The following is a 22,158-nucleotide window of genomic DNA, read 5'->3' as shown; positions in this document are numbered from 1 at the left end:
ATATTTACTGCATGTGTCCTTTTTAATAATTCCTTTCATTTTAGGTATGAGCTTTTTTGGCTTATTTTTAGTGTCCTCATTGAATGAGAGGAATAAAATTCATGAAGTGTGACTTGACAAAAGTGAAGTGGAGGAACCTAAATTGACAGTCGGCCAGGTTAAGTACCAGTGCTGCTAGGCTCTAGCCAGAATTGCAAGCTGTTCTTACCTTGTTTCTCTTTTAAGTCACTAAACTTTGGCACCAAAGCAAGGTCCACAAATATTTCAAATTTTGCTACCCAGTTTTTGAGGTTTTATTTCATCATTGACCAGCTAGTTACTGCAAGGCCTGCAAAGATAAATAACAAGTTTCCTATTCTAGCTTAAGAGACTGGGAGGGAACCAAGTTGCCTACCACTAGAGGTTTTTGGAAGGAGACCACGTTGGATACTACTGTGGTGACCCAGCTGAAAAGCAAGAGGGAGGGAGAGCTTGAAAGTAATACAATGCAGAGAAAAAGTGGAATTGAATTGATATTAATAAAAGGTATAGTACAGGGTATGCTGAGTTTTTTGCCATCATTGTTCAAACGTGATTATAGCTACCTCCACAGCAATCTTTCTTTGAAACCCTCAATTATTTAACACTTCATTTTTTTCCTATATTTTAAAGTTTTGCTCTTGGAATATAGGCCTTTATAGAAAATTTCTTTAGTGTGCAAAATTATATTCTTAATCTCCCTTGGTTCCTGTCTCATCCACTTTTGATACGCTGCTGCATACCTCTTCCCTAACTAATTATAGGTGTGAATGAACTAATCTGATCCTTCTAAAGAGATCATTAGCCAAAAAGATGACCTGAAGGTTCATCTTCCCTTTGGACCTTGCTATAATACTAAATGTGAACTGTTTCTAAACAAGAAAATGAAATTAAATGCTTACCTGTATTTAGACAGAAGTAATCAGTTATATCCCTTGGTTTTATTTTAACTTAACCCTTGTGAGTACTTCACAAAAATACATACAGAAGCAAATAAAACTATACAGTCAAACTAAATACCCAGCAGATACAACAAGTAGTCAGAAGTTCAAAGATGGATAGCTGTTCTTCTATCTCTCTCTCTTCCCAAAGATGGATAGCTGTTAAGTGACTGATGAGATTGCATAATCAATTTGGAATTAATGAATACTTTCAACAAAAAGCATTCTAGGTTGTGTTTTTTTTTAACAAAAAAAATTGGTAGTCTAAAATGTTTGGGTAACATGCATCGATCAGTACAATGACCAATATTTATTGAATTTAAACTATTTACTGTTGTAAACATTTAACAAAAGCATTATGAGATCTAAATACAGTTTGAACAAATAAGTGGTATGTTTAAAAAATAAAGCTGATGAGTCAATATTCCATCTATATATTTTCTTTCAACAGTTCTAGCAAGAGAAGTAGCACAGTATTTTAAAAAAGTATACAGCAAAGGTTGTTCCTATTATAATGGCAAATTCTGGAAACTGTAACAAATAACAGTCAAACGGTCGTATTCCTAATCAGGAAGAAGTTACAGTAAGAACCGTATGCAATCCAGTTATACTCATTGACAGAATGCTTTTTCTTGTCAGTTGATTTCATAGTTCTTTTCCCAAGAGACAGCAAAACTTTGGCAATTGGATGTATTGAAAATATATTCTCAAAGTTCAAGATACAGTCATTTGTTGTATGAAAGGTGATCTGTACACCAAGGCTCAGAGGTTGGTAAAGATTGATTCCATATGTGGAAAAAGTGCAAATATCCTGCACAGATAGCTTACAAAGCTGCTGGTACAGTTATTCACCAGCAGAATTTAGGGTTTGTTTGCATAGCTCACACATCACTGGAATGTGGAAAGGTGTGCTATTTTTTGGCAAGAGCAAAGGAGACATACTGATGTGAATTACCATGCTGAATCCATGCAGACACTTGGGTGAAGGCTGCTACCTGACATCATTGGTTTTTGTATACTGGTTTTGTTTTTGTTGAAGCAGTTCTGTTATAGCCAGAAGCTTTTTCAGTACATGCTAGACAAGGAAAAACAATATGAAATTAGTAAGTGAATGAAAGCTCATTCAGAAAAACCTAGATTTGAAAAAAAGCCATAGTATTATTCTATTAAAATCATAAACTTTGTGAAAACCTCTGAAGGACAGATCTGATCATAATATTTATGATCAGTTAAGTTAGAATTTTTGTATACTAAAGTGACTATAAATTCATGTGTTTGGCATTCTTATATCTTAGTCCAGAACACAGGTTTATAAATGATATACCTTAAGCCCAATAAGATCGCATAAAGGTGATACTTTTTCATTTTAGGCCCATGGTACATACTCGGGTACCCAAGTTTCTAAAGTGATTAAGATAATAATCTGGCTCATTAAGGGCCTAAACTTGGTTTTAGAATCTCAGATTAAAGAAAACTCAGTCCTGTCTGTAAGGTCACTGGCAAATGGCTGGCCAATGTAGTGACCTAATCTGGAAGAGTTATTTATTTTTATCAAACTTCCTAAATAATTCTGTGTGTGTGAGAAAAAGGCACATCACTGCTGACTTATTTCCTCACATGCCATTTAAGTGTATGTATCATTTTTTTTTCTGTAGAGCTAACAATTTATATAAAACAGCAAGATTTGACATTTTGCAGTATCAAAAATACATACTCTGAGCCTATTATTCTTATCTGAGAATCTCACAAGGATTATGGTTCATTCTTTAAAATGTAAATATAACTGATAAAAATGTCGACCCTAACTCAGCTACTTATTACCTCAGAGAATCATAACTGCTAATGAAGCATTGTTAATGAAGACTGGCATAACCTACCTGCTGTGCACCACGCTCATTACTGAGCGTTCTCAGTTCATCTGAATGGGCCACACAAATCTCATGCAATGCTGCTAAATCACGGGACAGGTCTGTCCTAGAATGCTCTGTAGTGTCCGGAAGTTCAGGTACATCCTTTAAGGAAATTACAAAATTGCACTTATAAATCTTAAATTTTCTTATATGTGTGTGTGTGTGTATATGTATATAAATAATTTTATTGATTTTTTTTACAGAGAGGAAGGGAGAGAGAGCGAGCTAGAAACGTCCACGAGAGAGAAACATCGACCAACTGCCTCTTGCATACCCCCTACCGGGGATGTGCCCGCAACCAATGTACGTACATGCCCTGGACAGGAATCGAATCTGGTACCCTGCAGACCGATGCTCTACCACTGAGCCAAACCGGTTGCGGCTAAATCTTAAATTTAAGAAAATTTAACACATAATATAATATTCTTTTAAAATTCTAAGGACTTACAGGAATGTATTCAGTGCTAATTCTGCTAAACATAGATTTTGTGATCTTGCTATTCACATCAAAACCACTTTCTTCCACAGCATGGCCGAACACTGTGATTATTGCTATTCTAAATAAACGGGTTTCGTGAACTTCATAGAGCTTTGTTGTTTGTTTTAAATGTGGAACACATAACCAAAAGTGTAAGTTTTGGTTGCTAATCTGGATTAAATGCAACCTAAACTTAAAATTCCTCTACTCTTTCAGACTGAATCTCGTCTAAATTTATCAAGCCTATAGTTAATTATCTGTGGATTACTCCTAAAACATTTGCTAATGTGTGAACATGATCAGAGTTAACTTTACAAACCTTATCTGAAGTACCATAATTAACAGTCACTGTAGGACGGACATTGACAGTACTTTATTAACACTAAATATTGATGTTATTTTGAGCCTCAGAATTGTGACAATATTTGCTATACATTCCCTAAATAGTGCAAAACAATGTTTACTATATTGTAAAGACTCAGTAATGAAAAAAACTAGTATTTGCCCTCAGAGAGCTTACAGTCTAGTTGATATGACAGAATTATATACCACAGACATGCAAAAACTACTTAGGAAGCAAAAGAAATTTCACATTTTTAGGGCTCAGCTGAGCCTTCCTGAAGGAGAGATTTGAGGTGAGTCTTGAAAGTTAAATTTGATTTATTCAGGAAGAAAAGGAATGGAAGAGTGTTAGAACAGTGGGATTCTATGCAGTTTGAAAGGCTAAACTATATGTGGCATTACTAGGAAAGTGATAGAGAAAGCTGAACTGTAGATATTTACTGTTATGGAAAATGGAATTCCAACCATGAATCTGAAAATGTGGCTTATGATAAACTTGAGCTAGCCTTAAATATTGGAAAAACTTTTCACACAACTTCTTAAATACTATTTTTCAATCACCAACTAGATTTTTTAGAAACTGTTTTTTCAAAACTTCACAGGAGTTCACATTTGGAAACATGATGGACACAGCATTTGCTCCTTAACATTATTTGTACAGTATTTTTTTTATACCTGAAATTGCAAACTAGAGGCCCACAAGCAGTCCTGATAGGTTTGACTACATAGTAGTATAGTGGTTGTTTTGTGTTTTTAACTGAATTTAAATGCATTAAGGCAGAACATGGGCACCTCACTCTCCTACTGTAGCATTCCCTAATAACATGTCTAAATTCACATATATATGTTTCCTTTCTGATTTCTATATATATGAACTGAATAGCAAATACATTGATTTTTAATTGAGTCTATCTGAAAATTTATAACTACTTAAATTGTACTAAGAATGAGAAATCCAGGGTCTTAGAAATTATTTTCTTTAAAACCCCCCTTCTTAATTTCATAGTTACTATTTATGAAGGCCCAAGAAAAGTATAGGTAGTCCTACTAATAACTGAAGTATAACTCCAAGTTCATGGATATTATTCCTATTCCTAGAAAGCCACAAAAATATTCAATCTCCAGTCTATTTACTTATTTCAAATTCCACACAATAGCAAAAAGTAGCAAAAGAATGTCACAATAGTAAGGTGAAACAGCTAATAGAATAATGAAAGAAAAACTAGAAAAATGACACAAATCCAAAAGCCCCAATAATGTATGCTTAGTCTAAAACATTTAGTCTAAGAAACTATAGTCAAAATATTTTGTTCAAGGTAAACAAAAATACGCAGTTTGGTTTTTTTAAGTTCTGGATAGAAAACCTTTTTAAAAGTTCATTGCTAAAATGAGTTAACTCAGCTATATTAACTATAGGTCTCAAAAGTATTGAGAAAGTTGTATACATACCCCAAGTTTATCTAAAAACGTGATCATACGATGTTTATTACTTTTGATGAAAGGATTGACTCCTTCCATATAGGGCTCCTAAAAATATAAACACAAAAAGCTTACTATATGCATTAAAAACAAACATCTGATCTATATAATAAAAACATACATGTTATAAGAATTCTTTAAAATATGTATTATCAATAGCAATACATGTTCACAGTGACAATATTTTCATTCTAATATAAGCAAACAGCTATACTAAAGAACTGGAATTTTTTAGTAAAAAAAATTCTGGAATGAGAATGCATCAGAGCATATAGCCTAGCAGATACAAATTGCTCATATGTAATTCATTCAAAAATAACTAAGAAACTATTATTTGCCAAGCATCAGGACAAACATGGGTCCAACCCTAAGGGTAGAATCTAGCAGAAAATATAGGGAATTAAAGTGTGCAAAGGACTATAATAGGAAAATATATATGAGTTAGATAAATCCAAAAACTAAGCCAGACATATAAACTGCTCTTCATACTAAAATCTTATATGCTATGTTATAAAATAGGAGGTTAGTATTAACACAACTGCTTTTAAAATCAGTAAGTTCAATAAGGAGATGAGATAAAGACCTCATCAATTCCAAGAAATAAACATGAAAAATCATTCAATTTCTCTAAGAGTAATGAAACACCAAAGTAGCGTTATGCCTATTTTTCATCAAGGCTGTGGGGAACATAATGTCTTGTAATCTTATTCCAAAGTTAGTTAAACATATAAAGACACTTGTTACAGCAATATTTATGGTAGTGATAAATTGGAAGCCATCGAAATAGCCAATAGAGAACTATTTAAGATCTGTCTATATGATGGCATACTAAATAATCATTAAGCACAATAAAACAAATATTTCCAGGTACAGCAAGTTTGTTACATTATGATGACAGCAGGTGATATAGTACGATTCTTATCATGATATTAACAGTCTTCAGTTGTGGGATCACACATGGGGGTTTTAAAATTTATAGTGAAATGTTTATTGTGAAATAAATTTTTAAAGATTGATTGGCATGCATTTAGCATGCTGGCTGAAGATATAATTTTCAATACTGAAAATTGAACATATCGTTTTCTATAATGGCTAGAATAGTGGTCTTAAGAATTCCATTATTTACAATGTAAAACCTAGACAAAACATTTTTTAAAATAACATACCAACAAAAATATAAATTCTCTTTATGAACTTCCCATTATTGTAAATTTACTTAAGCTATATTTTATGATTTTATGTCAAAGTTTCATTCATGAATGATATTTTAAAGAATAAAAATGTTTATACCTTAGCTCCAAATTCCACAAGATTAGCTAAATTCTGTACAGACTTAGCCACTAGTATCAGTGTTCTTGCAGCAATGGGAGATGGGGAATCTGTAAGAGAATTGGGCAGAGCTAATGAGACCAACTCCGAAAGTACTCCCAGGTATTACCATTATAAATTTAGAACATTAATATTTCTTTCATGTTAAAATACTAATGTTCTCCCATTCAGAACTCATAAATTTTTTTGAAAATATATAACCTTTACAATTCAAAAGAACTTGAGTAAAAGGGAAAGATACTGAATGCACTTATCAGTGCTTCTAGTTTTGCAACTCAGCAACTCCCAACTAAGAATGTATCAGAATATGTCAAAGCTTTATTTTCTTAAACAAACAAAAAACCTGTCATTCTATTACAACCTCTGTGACAATTCACAAAGCTAATTTCAACCCACTTAGATTAGCGATATGCACTCTGAGCAATTCTCCATTCCAACCCCCCACTGACCATATAATTCACTTTAAAGCTCAGTCTGGGAAACCTCTGTTCTTATTTTTTAAGAGAAAAACATGCAATTTCATAAACTATTAAAATACGTTAAATATTAGTCAGGGAACAATTCTTTATGGAATATAAGCCCTGAAAGAAGATAATTATTTAAGAGTAAAAACTTTAGGGAGTATGAGTGCCTGATTTTTTATTTTACTCTGTATCTCAAGCTAATAAACTATAGATAGTATTGCCTAGTGGTTCATAGGCCAGCATTCAAATAAATAAATCTCTCCAAAAGAATTCTAAACCCTTAAATTTTAATAGGCTATAGATTTAACCATTTTTGCAACGATAGAAGACAATAACAAATTGGGTGGCTATAAAGGTAAAAATTAAAATATTCCTCAATATTTTTAATACATTTGGAGCTTTAAACCACTAAGATAAAAATGGTTTAGGCTCCTTATTTTAATGGCTCATTATTGCATTCAGTCATAAATATCACCTACATCATCTGAAAGTCATTACATAATGGACATACAGGTAATAAGCAAAACTAAATCTGGTTTACTGGAGTTAAAAATAGCAGATATTATATAAGTGGTGATAAGAAATTCTTAATGAAAATCTCTAAAGAGCCACTTTAAGTATTCACAGAGTACTACTGCAACTGTAGCACACAGAAAGCTCTTCTCCCCAACATGAAAAGGACAAGATGCAGATAGGAAGGCACTGTAATAAGAGTTTGAGATACAGTAGAAATGGGAAAAAAGGAGTAATATCTAATCATGCCATCTCTGGCTTCATTAGATGAGAAGGAAGGGTAAAAGAAGCAAAATGGCAAGGAAAGGTAAAGAGAAACCATGTAACTCATTAAATAAAGTTTTCTAATTTTTTAATTTCAAAAGGTATCAAAAATTGATTACCTGAGATGATGTTAAACATCCGTGGATTCAGGATGGCAGGACAGATAAGTCGAAGGAAAACAAAACCACTGAAAAAAATAAAAATATTTTTATTTTTTTAGAAAACTACATTAAGAAAATAAAATTTTAATACTCATAGAACCATGAACTTTGAAGTAATACAGGAAACCACAAACAAAGCTTTAAGAAAATAGCTCAAAGTACCTTATTTTAAGAACTTCTATATCTTCTTAAACATACTTTTCCCAAATTTGGAATTTTATTTTGGGCAGATTTAAATTATATGTATAGTACTTACTATCTTAATTTGAGAAAGTAGTGTCCTTAAAAACTAAGAGTTTCTGGAAAAATTATAGGAGCACAAGTCTTTTTATGGATACATACCGTGTTTCCCAGAAAATAAGACCTCGCGCAACTATGGGAGAAAAATTTAATGTCTTATTTTCGGGGAAACAGGGTAGTTCTGAAAGTTCCTAAACTTACATTCTCTCAATTTTCTTTCTGTATTTAAACAGAACAACCCAGTAAAGTCTGATATAAGTCAAATTCATTCTCTTGATTTTGTTGTCAAATTCATTCTCTTGATTTTGTTGATGTCTTCCTATCTAATAAAGAGATAATATGCAAACTGACCATCACTCCAACACAACTTGACCAGCAGGGGAGGACATTTGGGAGGGACCAGGCCTGCAGGGGAGGGCAGTTAGGGGCAATCGGGCTAGCAGAGGAGTGGTTAGGGGGTGATCAGGCTGGCAGGCAGAAGCAGTTAGGAGCAATCAGGCAGACAGGCAAGCGGTTGGGAGCCAGCAGTCCTGGATTGTGAGAGGGATGTCCAATTGCCTATTTAGGCCCAGGGGCAGTCAGACATCCCTTGAGGGGTCCCAGGTTAAAAAGTGTGCAGGCTGGGCTGAGGGCCTCTCCCCCCCCCCCCCCCCACCTCCCGTGCACAAATTTTGTGCACCCAGCCTCTAGTATAAAAATAAGAATCCATTATACTAGGGAAAAGGTGACTCCATGATAAATTAAAAAATATATATAAACAATGCTAAAAAGCTTTTATGGCCATAAAGAAAAAAACAAGGTTTCTCAAGTTAAAAAATACATTCTCAAATTACAAATTAACAGTAAAACTAAAAAGTTATGTTAAAGAACATGCTTAACAACATTGTCATATATGATTTTACCTGTTAATCTTACTCTTAGAGAACATTATGTAAAATGGCAAACTTATTTAGCTTTTTTCTAACCTGCCATCTTCAGTTACTGATAGAGTATATGTTAAGAGTAATACACATTAACAATTGACCTCTTACTTGCCTCTTATAAAGACAAGCCTTATTACTAAAACTAGAGGCCTGATGCACAAAATTTGTGTGTGTGTGTGTGTGGGGGGGGGGGGGGGGGAGAGAATCCCCTTAGCCTGGCTTGCGCCCTATCACAGTTCAGGAGCCCTTGGGGAATGTCCGACTGCTGCAGAAGGAGAGGCTCCCACCGCTACTGCCTCACTCGCCAGCTGTGAGCCCAGCTTCTGCCTAAGCGGCGCTTCCCCCGTGGGGCACAGTGACCTCCAAGGGGGCAGCTCCTGCATTGGGTGGTCAGTGCGCATCATAGAAACAGGTCGTTCTGACGTTCAATCTATATTAGCCTTTTATTATATAGGAGGATAGTTGATAAAATTCCTTCTAGAGACTAAACTCATCAATACCATATCTATTCTCTGCTAGAGTAGATAACCCAAATCTCAGCATGTACCTTCCAAAATATGACACTTTGCTAATTTTGGACTCTTAGAAAGTAAATATATAGTTGCAATTAGAATATATGACAACAATGATTAAGTCTTTAAATTTGGGTTTATTTTAAATTTATGAAGAATCTTGTACAGATTCTATTTGAATATATTTTGATACTTAAGTGTTAGAGGCAACATCACACCATAAAAGACTTTCAATGTGCAAATCTACTTTCTGTTTTAAGGGGATACTATGTACCTACATATACATTTAAAAGCTTATTAGGGGCAGAAATCGTCACCTTGGGCATAAATGCCCCTTAAAACATCCAATAGTGGCCAACAGTGCACAGCAGGAAATTCTGCTTAACAACTACACTTGTTTGAAACTTACAGATTATAGAAGTGTTAATTTACATCACACAGATAGCTGTGCAGAATGTGCTTATAATTATTTTTATTCTCAATCACTACTAAAGCCAAGAATTACAGAATCTATAATTTTTAAATATTTTTGTCATATGATTCTAAGATTTTTACCTAAAAAGAGTAGAAGCCTCTACAAAATTTAGGTTGGAAGCCAGATTAACACACATTTTCAAAACTATGTTGTGGGTTTTGTTTTTTAGTGGTTGGATAATATTTTTAAGGGGCATAACATGAGTGGCAATATACCTAGTATATTCTAAATTAATTCTATCATTGTTAGACTACTACATTCTCTGATGCTTTATCACTAAGTTCCCTATTGGCTTGAATGGGTTGGGATGTACTTTACAAAAGCCTGCAATAGTATTCAGAATATTAAATTAAATCGGGGCCCGGCCTGTGTGCTCAGTGGTTGAGCATTAACCTATGAACCAGGTCTCTCAGTTCCACTCCTGGCCAGGGCACAGGCCTACTTTGTGGGCTCAATCTCCAGTAAGGGACATACAGGAAGTAGTTGGCCAATTACTCTCTTCCATCATGTTTCTATCTCTCTACCCTTCCCCTCTGAAATCAATAAAAAATACATATATTTTTTAAATACAATCTTAGATTGGGTCATAGAAGTTTAGTCTTTAGTTCTGTCTTAGCTACTAACTTTGCAATTTCTTCTAATTACTGCATTGTAGATTAGCCCATGGTCACAAACTGTTATAAAACCATTTCTTTAAAATGGCTCAATTATTGCTTTTCTTTGCACCAAATTAATCTGTTTCTCTTTCCTTCCTCCCTTTGTCTATAGATATGTATGTATGTGTGTGTGTATTAAGAGTACTATAAAGTTAAATACAGATTTTGTTGATTATTTGACCTCATCCTATAAAATAAAAATCTCAAATAGTTAACTGACTATAAATGAATGTTTAGGTTTTTAGAAAATGCAAAAGTTATCTCAGTAATCATAGTAACTTCCAAAACACCCCAACACTTAAAGTTTGTTTAGGAGCCATCTGAACTCAGAAAATATTCAACAGGGCTCAGAATAAAAATAAAAGAAAAAGGTTTTGAATTGTACACTGTGTACTGTCAGTCTTAATTTTCACAATTATCCTCTTGACTCTCAGTGTGTACCATATACAGTGATGTATTAAATGAACTGCTTAGCCTTACCTAACAACTCTTGTTCTCATGGTGGTATTTGTAGGCCACTTGTGCTGAACAGATTTCTGTAAACACCCATAAATATATCTCAGTGTCCTGCCAAAATAACACAATCATCTCAATACAGAAAGCAAGTGAAAATACTGATCTCGTTATACCTAAAGTTTAATTTACCAAATATATAACATTTTAATGCAACTGACATTTCCCCCCAAAAAATGTACTTGGTTCAAAGTAATAGAGAATCAAGTTTTCACACTTGATTCATTTAACCAATTATTTTACATTTGCTTTGGAAGAAATCTTACCATATTTAGGTTATTCTATATTTATGAAAAGTATGAAAAAAGTATTGGGATAAGGATATAGAGGAAACTAATGAGTTCAGGTTCTGGGAAGATGTTGGCTTTTTAACAACTTCTACCTGACTGAGTTAACCCGGGAAGCTATTAAGCAGACTGGATAGAGATCTGTCTTTTATCATTTCCTCAAATCTAAGACTATACCTCTATTCATCCCCCAAGTCACTACATAAATCAGACATGGGCTTGCATAAAGCATGATTTGATTTAATGTAAATACTTCACACGTTTCTTCAAGTCAGTCTTCTTCCTTAAACACAATTCATTTTGTAAAGATTAAACCCCCTGACTTTTTCAAAGTATCTTAACCATCATGACAGTGGAAAAGTGTACATTTTAGAAATACAAATTTTTCAAAATGCAGATACACAATTTCTTGTCAAATTAAAATTCACCACTTACGGTGGAAGTATTTCTGAAGCCATGAATATTTTCTCCACAAGCTCTGAAAGTATGTTCAAAAGGTGTGCTAAATTAGTGTTCACATCTTCATTTTTTTCTAATTTTGATGGACTTAACTAAGAGAAGGAATAAATCATTATAAATGCATCTTGGCAATGATAAACACAAAGAATCAAGGTAATCAAACAGTTCTTTTCAGGGTTCTCTATTTTTTCCATCTGTATTAGCCTTTTTGGGGGAGGTATAAATGGGAATTTTTAAGTAGTGTATGCTATGGAACTCCTTGGGTTTGTTACCATTAATTCCCAATTACAGTTGACCCTTAAACATTGGTTTCAACTGTACAGGTCCACTTATACGAGGACTTTTTTCAATAAATACCTTTACTTTTTGATTTGTGGTTGGGAGTCTGAATGCAAAGGACCAACTAACTGTATGCACTGATCTCTGCCATTTTATATGATAAACTTGCACATCCACAGATTCTGGTGTACATGGGGGTCCTGGGACCAATCCCCCAGTGATACAGAAGGAAAACTAAGTTTTGAGGGAATCATGAGTTCTATGTGGATTTCTGACCACAAGGAGTGGGAGTTGGAGAGGGCCCCTAACCCTCCCCATCCAGGTGGTTGCAGGTTCGACTGTACTGAATTGAAGAGCAAGCTATTCAACAGCTTTCAGTTGCTTTGGAATCAATGCCAGTATTAAAGTTCTCTTCTGTTCATTAACCAGTTTTTACCATAGATTTTTACACTCACATAAAATTGGGTCAGACTTTCTAAAAGACAAAAAATAAAAAAGCACCACCAACAACAAAAACAGTTTTAGTGGTCACATAGTCACAAATATACAGGAATATTTAAATAGGATGAAAGATCACCATACTGTTATTGTAATGTCTATCTTAATTCTATTTATTTAAGGGGAAAAATGTATTTTCTGATTAGGATAAGACTTATTTATGACTAGAAAATACCAAATGCCTGGAGCAAAATTATGAACCTTTCTCAAAACTTTTCCCTGAAATGTAAGTGTCCTGATCTAAACTGAATGGAGTACATTTCTCTAGAGATGTCTAAATTCCCCAGCCTGGATCCAGCTACCAGACACCGCAGAATTGCTGAATTCCTATATCCTTACTAGTTAGACCATCTGTGGTGTTATCCCAGGTTTTCAACACTAATTCTCTAGTTAGTAAAAATTGACCACTTAATGCAGAATTAACATGCTCTCAGTGTACATTGTCAAAAGAAATTTCGTATTTTATTAGTTAAAATATATTTAGTATCTTCTATAGTTGCTCTACCTTCAGAATAAAATGAGAGAATAGCCATAAGTAAGATACCACTCTTTCTCTCCCACGATTTACTAAGAATTTGCACTGAAGCCTTTTTTTTTCTTTTGTGAAGATTATCTCATACTACCTCACACCCCCAAAAAATGCTTTAAGGACAAATCTAAATGTTGTTATGATGAGCTACATAGAATTTAACTAGGTTATACAACAGAAACTTAAGTTTCCATCTTAGCACCAAATTAATACTCCCACCTTCTGAAAGTAGCATATATTTATCAGTATACTTGGAGAAATTATAAAGTACTCTAATGAATTTCTGGTGCAATATGAGGTTTTAATCCTCAAATAAAGCCATCTTTAAGAAAAAATCTATTTTACAAAACATTTTCCAAATATAATATTACAACAGATATAACTGCTCTGATAATTTTAGGAAGGTAATATAATTCCTTAAAATGTAATTTTATATATATAAAAAAAAAAGCCTAATATGCTCAGTGTCCGGTCATCCATTCAACTGTCAAAGTATAATATGCTAATGATATCCTAAAGCTGCTCAACTGCTCACTGTGATGTGCATTGACCACCAGGGGGCAGACGCTCCGACAGGTAGTTTAGCTTGCTGCTGAGGTCCGGCTGATCGGGACTGAGTGAGACAGGCTGGACACACTCTGGAGCCCTTCCATGGCTGGCCAACCTCCCTGGCCCCAATCATGCACCCGCGGGGTCCTCAGCCCGGCCTGTGACCTCTCACAATCCAAGACCCCTCGGGGGATGTTGGAGAGCTGATTTTTACCTGATCCCACAGGGCAGGCCGAGGGACCCCACTGGTGACAAATTCGTGCATCAAGCCTCTAGCTTAACTATAATTCATTACCTATTAGAATATTCTCTTTGTCATACCTCGCAAGATTGCTTGCTTTCCATTATCTTTAAAATGGAATCTTTCAAAGCATGATGGACAAATTGTGTAGCAGTGGCCTTCATATACTGCTCCATCAAGGTGCTTGCAAGTGTTGTGGCTCGAAATAAGGTAGTGGCTTCATCTACATAAATATATTAAAAGGTTATCTGTAAATAACAGTACTAATGTGAACCAATTGGCATTTAAATTCATTTTTATCTTAACAATTTTAACCATTTAAGTATGCTTATTTCCATTCAGCATTAAAATACCGAGTATATGTTTCTATACACTTAAGTCTTCAAAAAGCTTATATCTATTATTGCATTAGATCATAAACAGGAGAAAGGATTAGTACTATCATGTTTATACCAAAAAAAAGGTTTAGACTAGTTACCATAAAATCCCCAAATAAATTAATGTATTAGCCTAAAACGTGGCTACTAAAGATTTAAATAAAATTCTAAAAAACAAATATTGCCACTATAAAATACATATTACCACTTGATCTTTCCTGACACATCTGTATATTATTACAGTTTATTTGGGGGAACATAGCAGCAAACACTGTCACTGAGTCAAAGTGCTGGCTAGAAATGATTACTCTGACATATTTGTAAGCTGTTACCAAGCACTGTGTGCTTAGCTATAGTGTCCAGGAACTACTTATCTGTAGAATCTAGAAATAAAATCCAGCTCATAACCAATTTCACGGTATATCACACTGTTCTTAATAAAACACTAGAAGCCATTGAGCTGGACACAAGTTCTTTCTTTTGACTTCTAATACTGATTTGTCGTGACAGAAACTTGTATTAAAATACCGACCACCCATAGTAGCCAGCACAAGAATCAGAACTGGCACTCTAATTTTTAATAAAGAAAAAAACAATAATTTATTTTGCAAGATGATTTAACTTTAATATTCTATCATAGAACCCACATATATTTGCTGTTTAAAATCCAATTATTGACCAAACTTTTAAAAGTATTACATTAACACATCCATACTATACCTTCCATGCTTATTTCTCTGTCATTTAGTGTACATAGCAACAATGATTCAAGCTTTTCATGAAGGAAAATCCTCAGTAGGATGCTAGCCAGTAGTGTTCGGTCCTGTCCACACACATGTGATAAAGCATAGACTACATGAAGGTCCTTTTGCAGTATAAGCTAAAAATGATATCAAGGAAGATTGTTGAAAGTAGAGCATTAAGCATTCGCAGTAAGATTAACAAAATATGTTCTTTTATGTTTTTATATTTATAAATACATTATATTGAATAAATTTATTTTAAAAATAATAAGTTTGTAACCTACATATTTTTGTCTCCTAAGACCAACCCCATACTACCAAAAGGGTGTTCAACCCTCTTTTGTCTGTCAGTGTGCCACTAAGCTAAATGTTAAATATTTCTGTTAATGCCATAAAAAATAATTAGACTGGTAAATAACTTAATACCTCTTTAAATTCATTGTATTCTTCTTCAGGCATGATTTTTTCCATAGAATATCGTGCTCGGACACGCAAGGATCCTGGTTCAATACCTTTTAATGGTATATGGGAGCTGAGCAAAAACCATTCATCCGTGGCATGCCCTTTCTGTAACCGGCTCAACTGGCAGCGCATAAATACTTTGATAGAAAAACATCAAATGATTACTGTCTAAAAAGATGACACTATAAATTAGTCACACACGTATATTATTCTGATATTTTGCCTTCTCTACAGAGTTAAATGTTTTTTATTAAAGAAGTTTTCAGTGAGATCACAAAATTCAGTAGTAAATATTTCATTAATTTAGTGAATGTCTATTATGTGCCAAACTCTGTAATAGGCAGAGGTTTAGGATATAGACATGATTAGGGAAATACAGAGTAGACATTTTATAGAGAAAGATTTAGGCTTGGACCTATCTGTTAATACAAAGCACTTCTTTCTCTAAACATGACTTTTAAGAAGATATTAACCTAATTTACAGATATGTGAATTGCTAAATCCCACTGACACCTGTTTCAGCATTAGGCCGGGAAAAGGTGAACAAATAGTACACTCGTGTTTAAAGAAAAAAAAAAAATTAAGAGTGTTTTTCCACTTACTTGCAAAGTACAGGAAATAAGGAAAACCTCAAAAGGATAAGAAGGGATAGGGGAAGAACAACAAAGATGACCACTTTTACTGTTTTCTTGTTCCTCATACTCATTAGGAAGGGAAGGGTGAATAGATATGTAATTTAATCTTAAAGGCTTCAGTTTAGAGTATATATAATTTAGTCATATCAATAACTTTTAGAAGTACAAAAAAAAACTACCTCAAATTATATTAGTTGTACTTCTATTTTATTTTTAATTTCCATTTTTTATTACATTATATTATGGATTTTTAAAGTACACAAAATATGTTTGTCTTTTAGTTTAAAAAGAAGTTTCTGTATCAACTTACAGATATCAGGATCTTTACTTTTCTTTGTTTTATTACTAAGAGTTATTTCAAATCTGTTGATGTCAGGAGGAAGATCACTAAAAGAGCAAGAAGAAAAAGAATTAACAAAGTGCCCTGGCATTAAGTTATCTAATTCCTTTATTTCTAGAATCCAATAAGGCTCCTAGTTTACTACTAAACAACTTGAATGTGTTAGATTTACAACTAGATTCAAAATGTCTGATTGCTTGGTATATAGACCAGCAAATTACACTTTCCCTACCATCTTTAACCTCCTCGGGTAAAACCTGGAAACCTTCATAAACATTTTATGTGTGTGTTAGTAATGCTTTAGGACTTGTCAGTAATGCTAATTCATGTTAACTACAAGGTGGAAAACAAAGGACATAGCACATTTCTTAAAAAAAAAAAAAAAAAAAAAAAAAAAGTGTGTGTGTGGGGGTCGGGGGAGAGGGGTGGTGGCTGAAAGTAGTAATAAAATGACTGGACTTGGTTCCCTGTTCTGATAGTTTAGATGTAGAGACCAAAAAAAAAAAAAAAAAAAAAAAAAAAAAGGAATGAAAATGCAGTATGATAAAAGAAAATGATTTAATGTAATGATAAAACAAGACTTACTCAAAGACAAACTCTTCTGACCATACAGGGTTTTGGCCTTCCCTTGCATGAGTTTTTGCTACCTGGACACTGTTCAGGTAGATGTTGCAATATGGATTGGTAAAATGTTTTATTGGGAGTTTATGGGCTTCTTCAATATGTAAAACAAGACTGCTGACCTAAAGAAAGCACAAAAATTGTTACACCAGATTTCAAAAATTATGCATTGTTTCAAAATCAGTTACTATAACTGTAATTTTGTTTTATAAATTATTCCAATTATATTCTTGCAGAAATAATGAAGTAGACCTTCTAATATAAAACCATGGTTCAGAGAAAAGAAGAGGATTCTTTATTAACTTAAGTAAACTGTCAAGACTCAAATCAAAATCCTATTTCTTATATAATGCTCATCTGAAAGATTTAATTTCAAAAAGAATTCCACAGCTTTAAAATATTTTTAAAACAAGATTCTACCTTTTCATTCTATAGAAAAGGATATAGATCCAAAATAGAATAGTTATTTGTTAGTTTTGATGCCAATACTTAGACCAAATACCTTCTAGTATCAGGTCTTATTTTCCCTCCTGCCACCTATTACCTGCCTTGGGCAAGTCGCTTCTCTGAGCCTCACCTTCCTCAGACATAAAATTAAAACAAAGTTTGCACTGCAAGTTGCTGTAAACATTCAATATGTGTAAAGCATAAGGAGGGTTCAAGAGCTATTAGCTATAGCATATTATACCAAAAAGTGATCATTTCATGGCTAAAATTTCATACAAGACAGTATATAAAAATTCAACATGCTTTTCTATTGCTTACAAAATGTTAAAATATATTTTGAGAGCACATAGTGATTATGTGTATAAATTTCCTTGGGGAGTCAGTCTCTTGTTCCAAGGAATATAAAATAGTAATTAAATATTAACATCCATTTCCAATAGAACAATATGTTCAAATCATCAAGCTTATTGGAAAATTTCTACAAATAAAACAAGAGTCACTTTGATCAATAAATACTGTACTAAAATCTCTCTGAAAATCCAAGCATGTTAAAATTTCTTGATATTTTGCCAATTATCTAGGGATAACTATGAAGAAAAAAAAGGAAATGGAGGATATAAAGTTGACTTTAAACACTTTAAAAGAAGAGCCTATCCTAACTCTATATGAATGAATACACAGGACATGTTAATGTTTCAAGTAAAATAGAATAGGATACTACCAAAGAGTTATGAAGTAACATTTCAAAAATAATTCCTATAAAATGAAAAACCTAAAATATTGGGATTAGTAATTCAAGTAAGAAGATCTTTTCACTAAGTACTTTTAGTTCCTCATTTTTGAAATAGGCATTTTTAAGGGAAAAAAAAGTGCCCAACAGAATAGTTTCTGTTACTGTTGGTTTGGTATTGTTTTGAGTGGAGGGAAAAAAACAACCTTGATAATGTATTTAAAAGATCCCATTATATATGCAACATTCTCTTTTGTAAAGAAATAATTATTTCTCCAGCTTCTGAAGCAAGTGGGAGCTTTAAAATGCCTGACAAGATTAATTTATCTTAAGAACTCTAAAAGTATATCAAATACTGACCAAAACAGTTCATACTGTAATAAAAATAAAGAACAAAGTGATAAAACAAAATGTGAATCACAAATCAAAGAAAATTAAGTTTCACCTGACGCAAGCGTTTATTAGATGTCCCTGGACTACTTTTCCGTAAATTGCAAAATGCCTGCAGACCTTTCATCCAATCCTATAAGAAATAACAGCAGTTCAAAGAAATATACAGTAGTATAGCTTATTTAATTTCCAATCATCAATTTGTTTTCTTAATATTCTTTCCTTCTTGAGATTGCCATTTTAAACTCACAGTACTGTAATATACTTGTACCCCAATAAAGTAAAACAATGATTTAAAAAGTTTAATTCTGAAAAACTTGTGTTGCTATAGATTTTCTAAATTAATGTTAAGAGTACAAATAAGGGGTCATTAATTAGCCAAAAAAAAAAAATTTTTTTTTTGAATAGGTAAACTGTTACACTTGAGATACCTAAAGCAAAATTAACTTGTGTATTTTATGAAAGGAGGGCTGACTGCAAAACCAGTGGATAATGTAATGACTAAGTTATGGACTATGAAATAAGTAGAAATATATAAGGGTATTTGAATTATATATGTGTTTAAAATATAACCTTAGATTTAAAAATGGTCAGCCTAATATCCAAATTAATTATAGCTACCTTTAAAAATGTTTAACCCATCTAGTGCTCTGCAAAAAGGATAAATTTTACATTTATCAAAAATAAATCTAAATATTTTACCTTGGAGTACATGTTTTTAGAAAGCTTTATATACCATTGTTTTTACTCAATTATTTCCTCAATTTGTAGACTATTTCAATGAACCTGAACTTTGTCAATGTTTAGAGAACATCTTTATAATTGAGCAAATTAAGATCAAATAAATAATTACAGCTTTTAGGAATAGAAGAGAGGCCCAGCAGTAGGTGAGAGTTTACCTATGAACCAGGAAGTCACAGTTCAATTTCTAGTCAGGGCATATGCCTGGGTTACAGGATTGATCCTTAGTGTGGGGTATGCAGGAGGCAGCCGGCCAATGTTTTTCTCTCATCACTGATGTTTCTATCTCTATCTCTCCCTTCCTCTCTGAAATCAATTTTTAAAAAATAGAAGAGAGTAACCAAAAGAGAGCCACCAAAGTAATGAAAATTGGAAACAGCAGTGATATTTTGGACCCTAGTACCTATTTGGAAATACAGAATATAGAAAGAGTATATAGAAATGCAGTAAGAAAATGTTCTATTCATACAGCTTGGTGAGACATGTAAAACATACTGAAATATCAAGGTATGTAACACATCTCTATTTAGAAAGAGGACATGGTAAAATAACTAGGAGATGGGATAGTGGAGTTCATATTTCTTTCCCAATTCAATTTCTAATATTTTAAAAAAGTTACCAAATGTTTTGAGCCCGACTTTTTCATCTACATTTAATAAAAATTTAGGGAGATTATACACACACACACACACACACACACACACACACATATATATATATGTATATGTGTATATATATATACACACACTCGTGTATATATATATATACACATATGTATATGTGTATATATATATACAAACATATACACACACACACATATATATATATATACACACACACACACACACAATGTTTTTGTGTTATATGCTGAGTATTTCAGATATCTTGCAAAAATTTGAACTATGACTTGATTATGAATCATAAAACAATGGTTCATTCATCAAGTTTATTCTAGAGTCAAAGGTATTTTCAGAATTTATTAATGGATATTTTCATAAACTATTAAAGGATACACAGCATCTGCCTCAAATCCAATGTTGGCAAATTACCTTCTATTTGCAATAAAGTCGTTTACAAAGTAGTTGCTTTCTTTGACCTCTTAACCACTTTCAAGTTCCTCCCATAGAATATAAGCAGAAATACAGCCATATTTCCACAAAATAACACTAAAAACCAGGAAATATGATTCAAAGAACTCAAAATATCGTAAAAGGAGATTTAAAAAAAAAAACATTATTCAAGTATTTCTTAAAATTTAATAAAGTTTTTTAGAAGGGCATTAAACATAGATCATTGGCTAGTCCAGAAAGAAAGATTAAGAGAACTCCTAAAATAGTTTTCTTTCTTAAGACAGAACTTCTATTTTTGGATATGGAATTCAACCAGTGAAAAATAACAACACTTATGAGCAAAACTAACTGGCTTGCCTTTTGATTGTACTGAGAATATCTATAACATTTCTGCAGAGAGGATTTTAAATGAGCATTCTCAGTTGGATTCAACATCATAGAATATTTAAAGATCAATTTAAAATGGAGTTTTCATTCCTAATAACCCTTCACTGTGTTTTTCTGCGTTTTTTTTTTTTAAAGTTTTGTATTTGAAAGTTCTCATTCTTTAAAATAAAAAGATGATTACATTTCAGACATCCTTTTTATCACAAAACAAAGGCTTGTGAAGTATATACATTTCTAATCTCTCTCTTTATATATATATATATGCGCGCGCGCACACACACACCTGTATTAATTTAATACTGTATGTTAAATGTAACTGAAAAATAAAAAAAATAAAAAAATAAAAAAAAGCATGGGCTAAGTGTTTACACTGAAGAAACAATTAACTTACCTCTGCTTGTTCTGGAGTTTCGCCTGCAAAGTAAAAGATGTAATGTTCTTCACTAAAGTGCTGAACTACTATCTGAAAACAGTTTGGCCTTTAAATACAAACAAAAAAGTTATTAGGAAGCTTAACAAAAAGTATTACTAGCTTAAGCTACTTTTTTAAAAAAAATCGCAATATATAAAATAAACATAATTCTTAATTTAGAGAAATTCTCCATTGTACCATATCATTACTAAAAAGAAAATGTCAGTTGCACTTTTTAGACAGAAATTTTTAAATTTTATTAATCTTTCATTAAAAAAAATTTAAGCTACTGTATAAATTTTAAAGGACATTAGAAATAGAAAACTTACAAAGAAATTGAAGCAGAAATGTCAGAATTGCACATAGTTATTCCAAAAAAAAGTAAATAAAATGTTACTAAACTCTGCTTCAGGATGATATAAAATATACCTTTATCTGCACTGGAAAAAGGCTATAAACATATTTGTAGACCAAAAGTGTTCTTACTGGTTCTCTCTCAGTGGATGAGTTAATTTTCATTTTCTTATTTATAATTTATGTACTTTTAAATCTTTTACAACTGACAATTTTCCTCACCTTGTAAAATGGAATCATCATCTACTCATGGATATGCTTATTCTGAAAATTAAATGACCTAACAATGGATTACAGTAAATACTAGTTTGTGCCCAGCTGTAGTACGCACTGTACTGTAATTAACTTAACATGTAAATATTGTACATTATCAAATAGTTTATGTCTTT

At 32.8% G+C, this 22,158-nt stretch overlaps 1 protein-coding gene and 1 long non-coding RNA gene across 5 annotated transcripts in view; one reads left to right on the top strand and one right to left on the bottom strand.

The window, feature by feature from the left end:
• Positions 1-1,231: 1,231 nt before the first annotated feature.
• The window catches only part of RASA1 (RAS p21 protein activator 1), an 82,807-nt gene continuing 61,880 nt past the window's right edge, over positions 1,232-22,158 (bottom strand). For 2 of the 4 annotated variants that reach the window (XM_036411247.2, XM_036411251.2), the window contains exons 12-25: positions 21,395-21,482; positions 18,861-18,938; positions 17,203-17,360; positions 16,588-16,664; positions 15,607-15,779; positions 15,158-15,317; positions 14,141-14,283; positions 11,941-12,056; positions 11,186-11,272; positions 7,858-7,925; positions 6,459-6,547; positions 5,139-5,216; positions 2,837-2,971; positions 1,232-2,034 (exon numbers count right to left, since the gene is read on the bottom strand). In XM_036411247.2, the coding sequence (XP_036267140.1) occupies positions 1,951-2,034; positions 2,837-2,971; positions 5,139-5,216; positions 6,459-6,547; positions 7,858-7,925; positions 11,186-11,272; positions 11,941-12,056; positions 14,141-14,283; positions 15,158-15,317; positions 15,607-15,779; positions 16,588-16,664; positions 17,203-17,360; positions 18,861-18,938; positions 21,395-21,482 (1,534 nt within the window). In that variant the 3' untranslated portion in view covers positions 1,232-1,950. The remainder of the gene's footprint in view (positions 2,035-2,836; positions 2,972-5,138; positions 5,217-6,458; positions 6,548-7,857; positions 7,926-11,185; positions 11,273-11,940; positions 12,057-14,140; positions 14,284-15,157; positions 15,318-15,606; positions 15,780-16,587; positions 16,665-17,202; positions 17,361-18,860; positions 18,939-21,394; positions 21,483-22,158) is intronic. The other 2 variants (XM_036411250.2, XM_036411249.2) reach the window with 2 other exon arrangements.
• Positions 3,209-15,773, top strand: LOC123651219. The gene is made up of 3 exons (XR_006739774.1): positions 3,209-3,995; positions 4,062-6,599; positions 15,654-15,773. It is a non-coding gene; the product is annotated as an uncharacterized LOC123651219 (long non-coding RNA).

This window comes from Pipistrellus kuhlii, unplaced genomic scaffold, assembly GCF_014108245.1.
Source record: "Pipistrellus kuhlii isolate mPipKuh1 unplaced genomic scaffold, mPipKuh1.p scaffold_m20_p_4, whole genome shotgun sequence".
In the NCBI taxonomy this organism is placed as follows: Eukaryota; Metazoa; Chordata; class Mammalia; order Chiroptera; family Vespertilionidae; genus Pipistrellus; species Pipistrellus kuhlii.
Note: the sequence above shows the minus strand (reverse complement) of the source record. Positions and strands in the feature narration are given on the sequence as shown.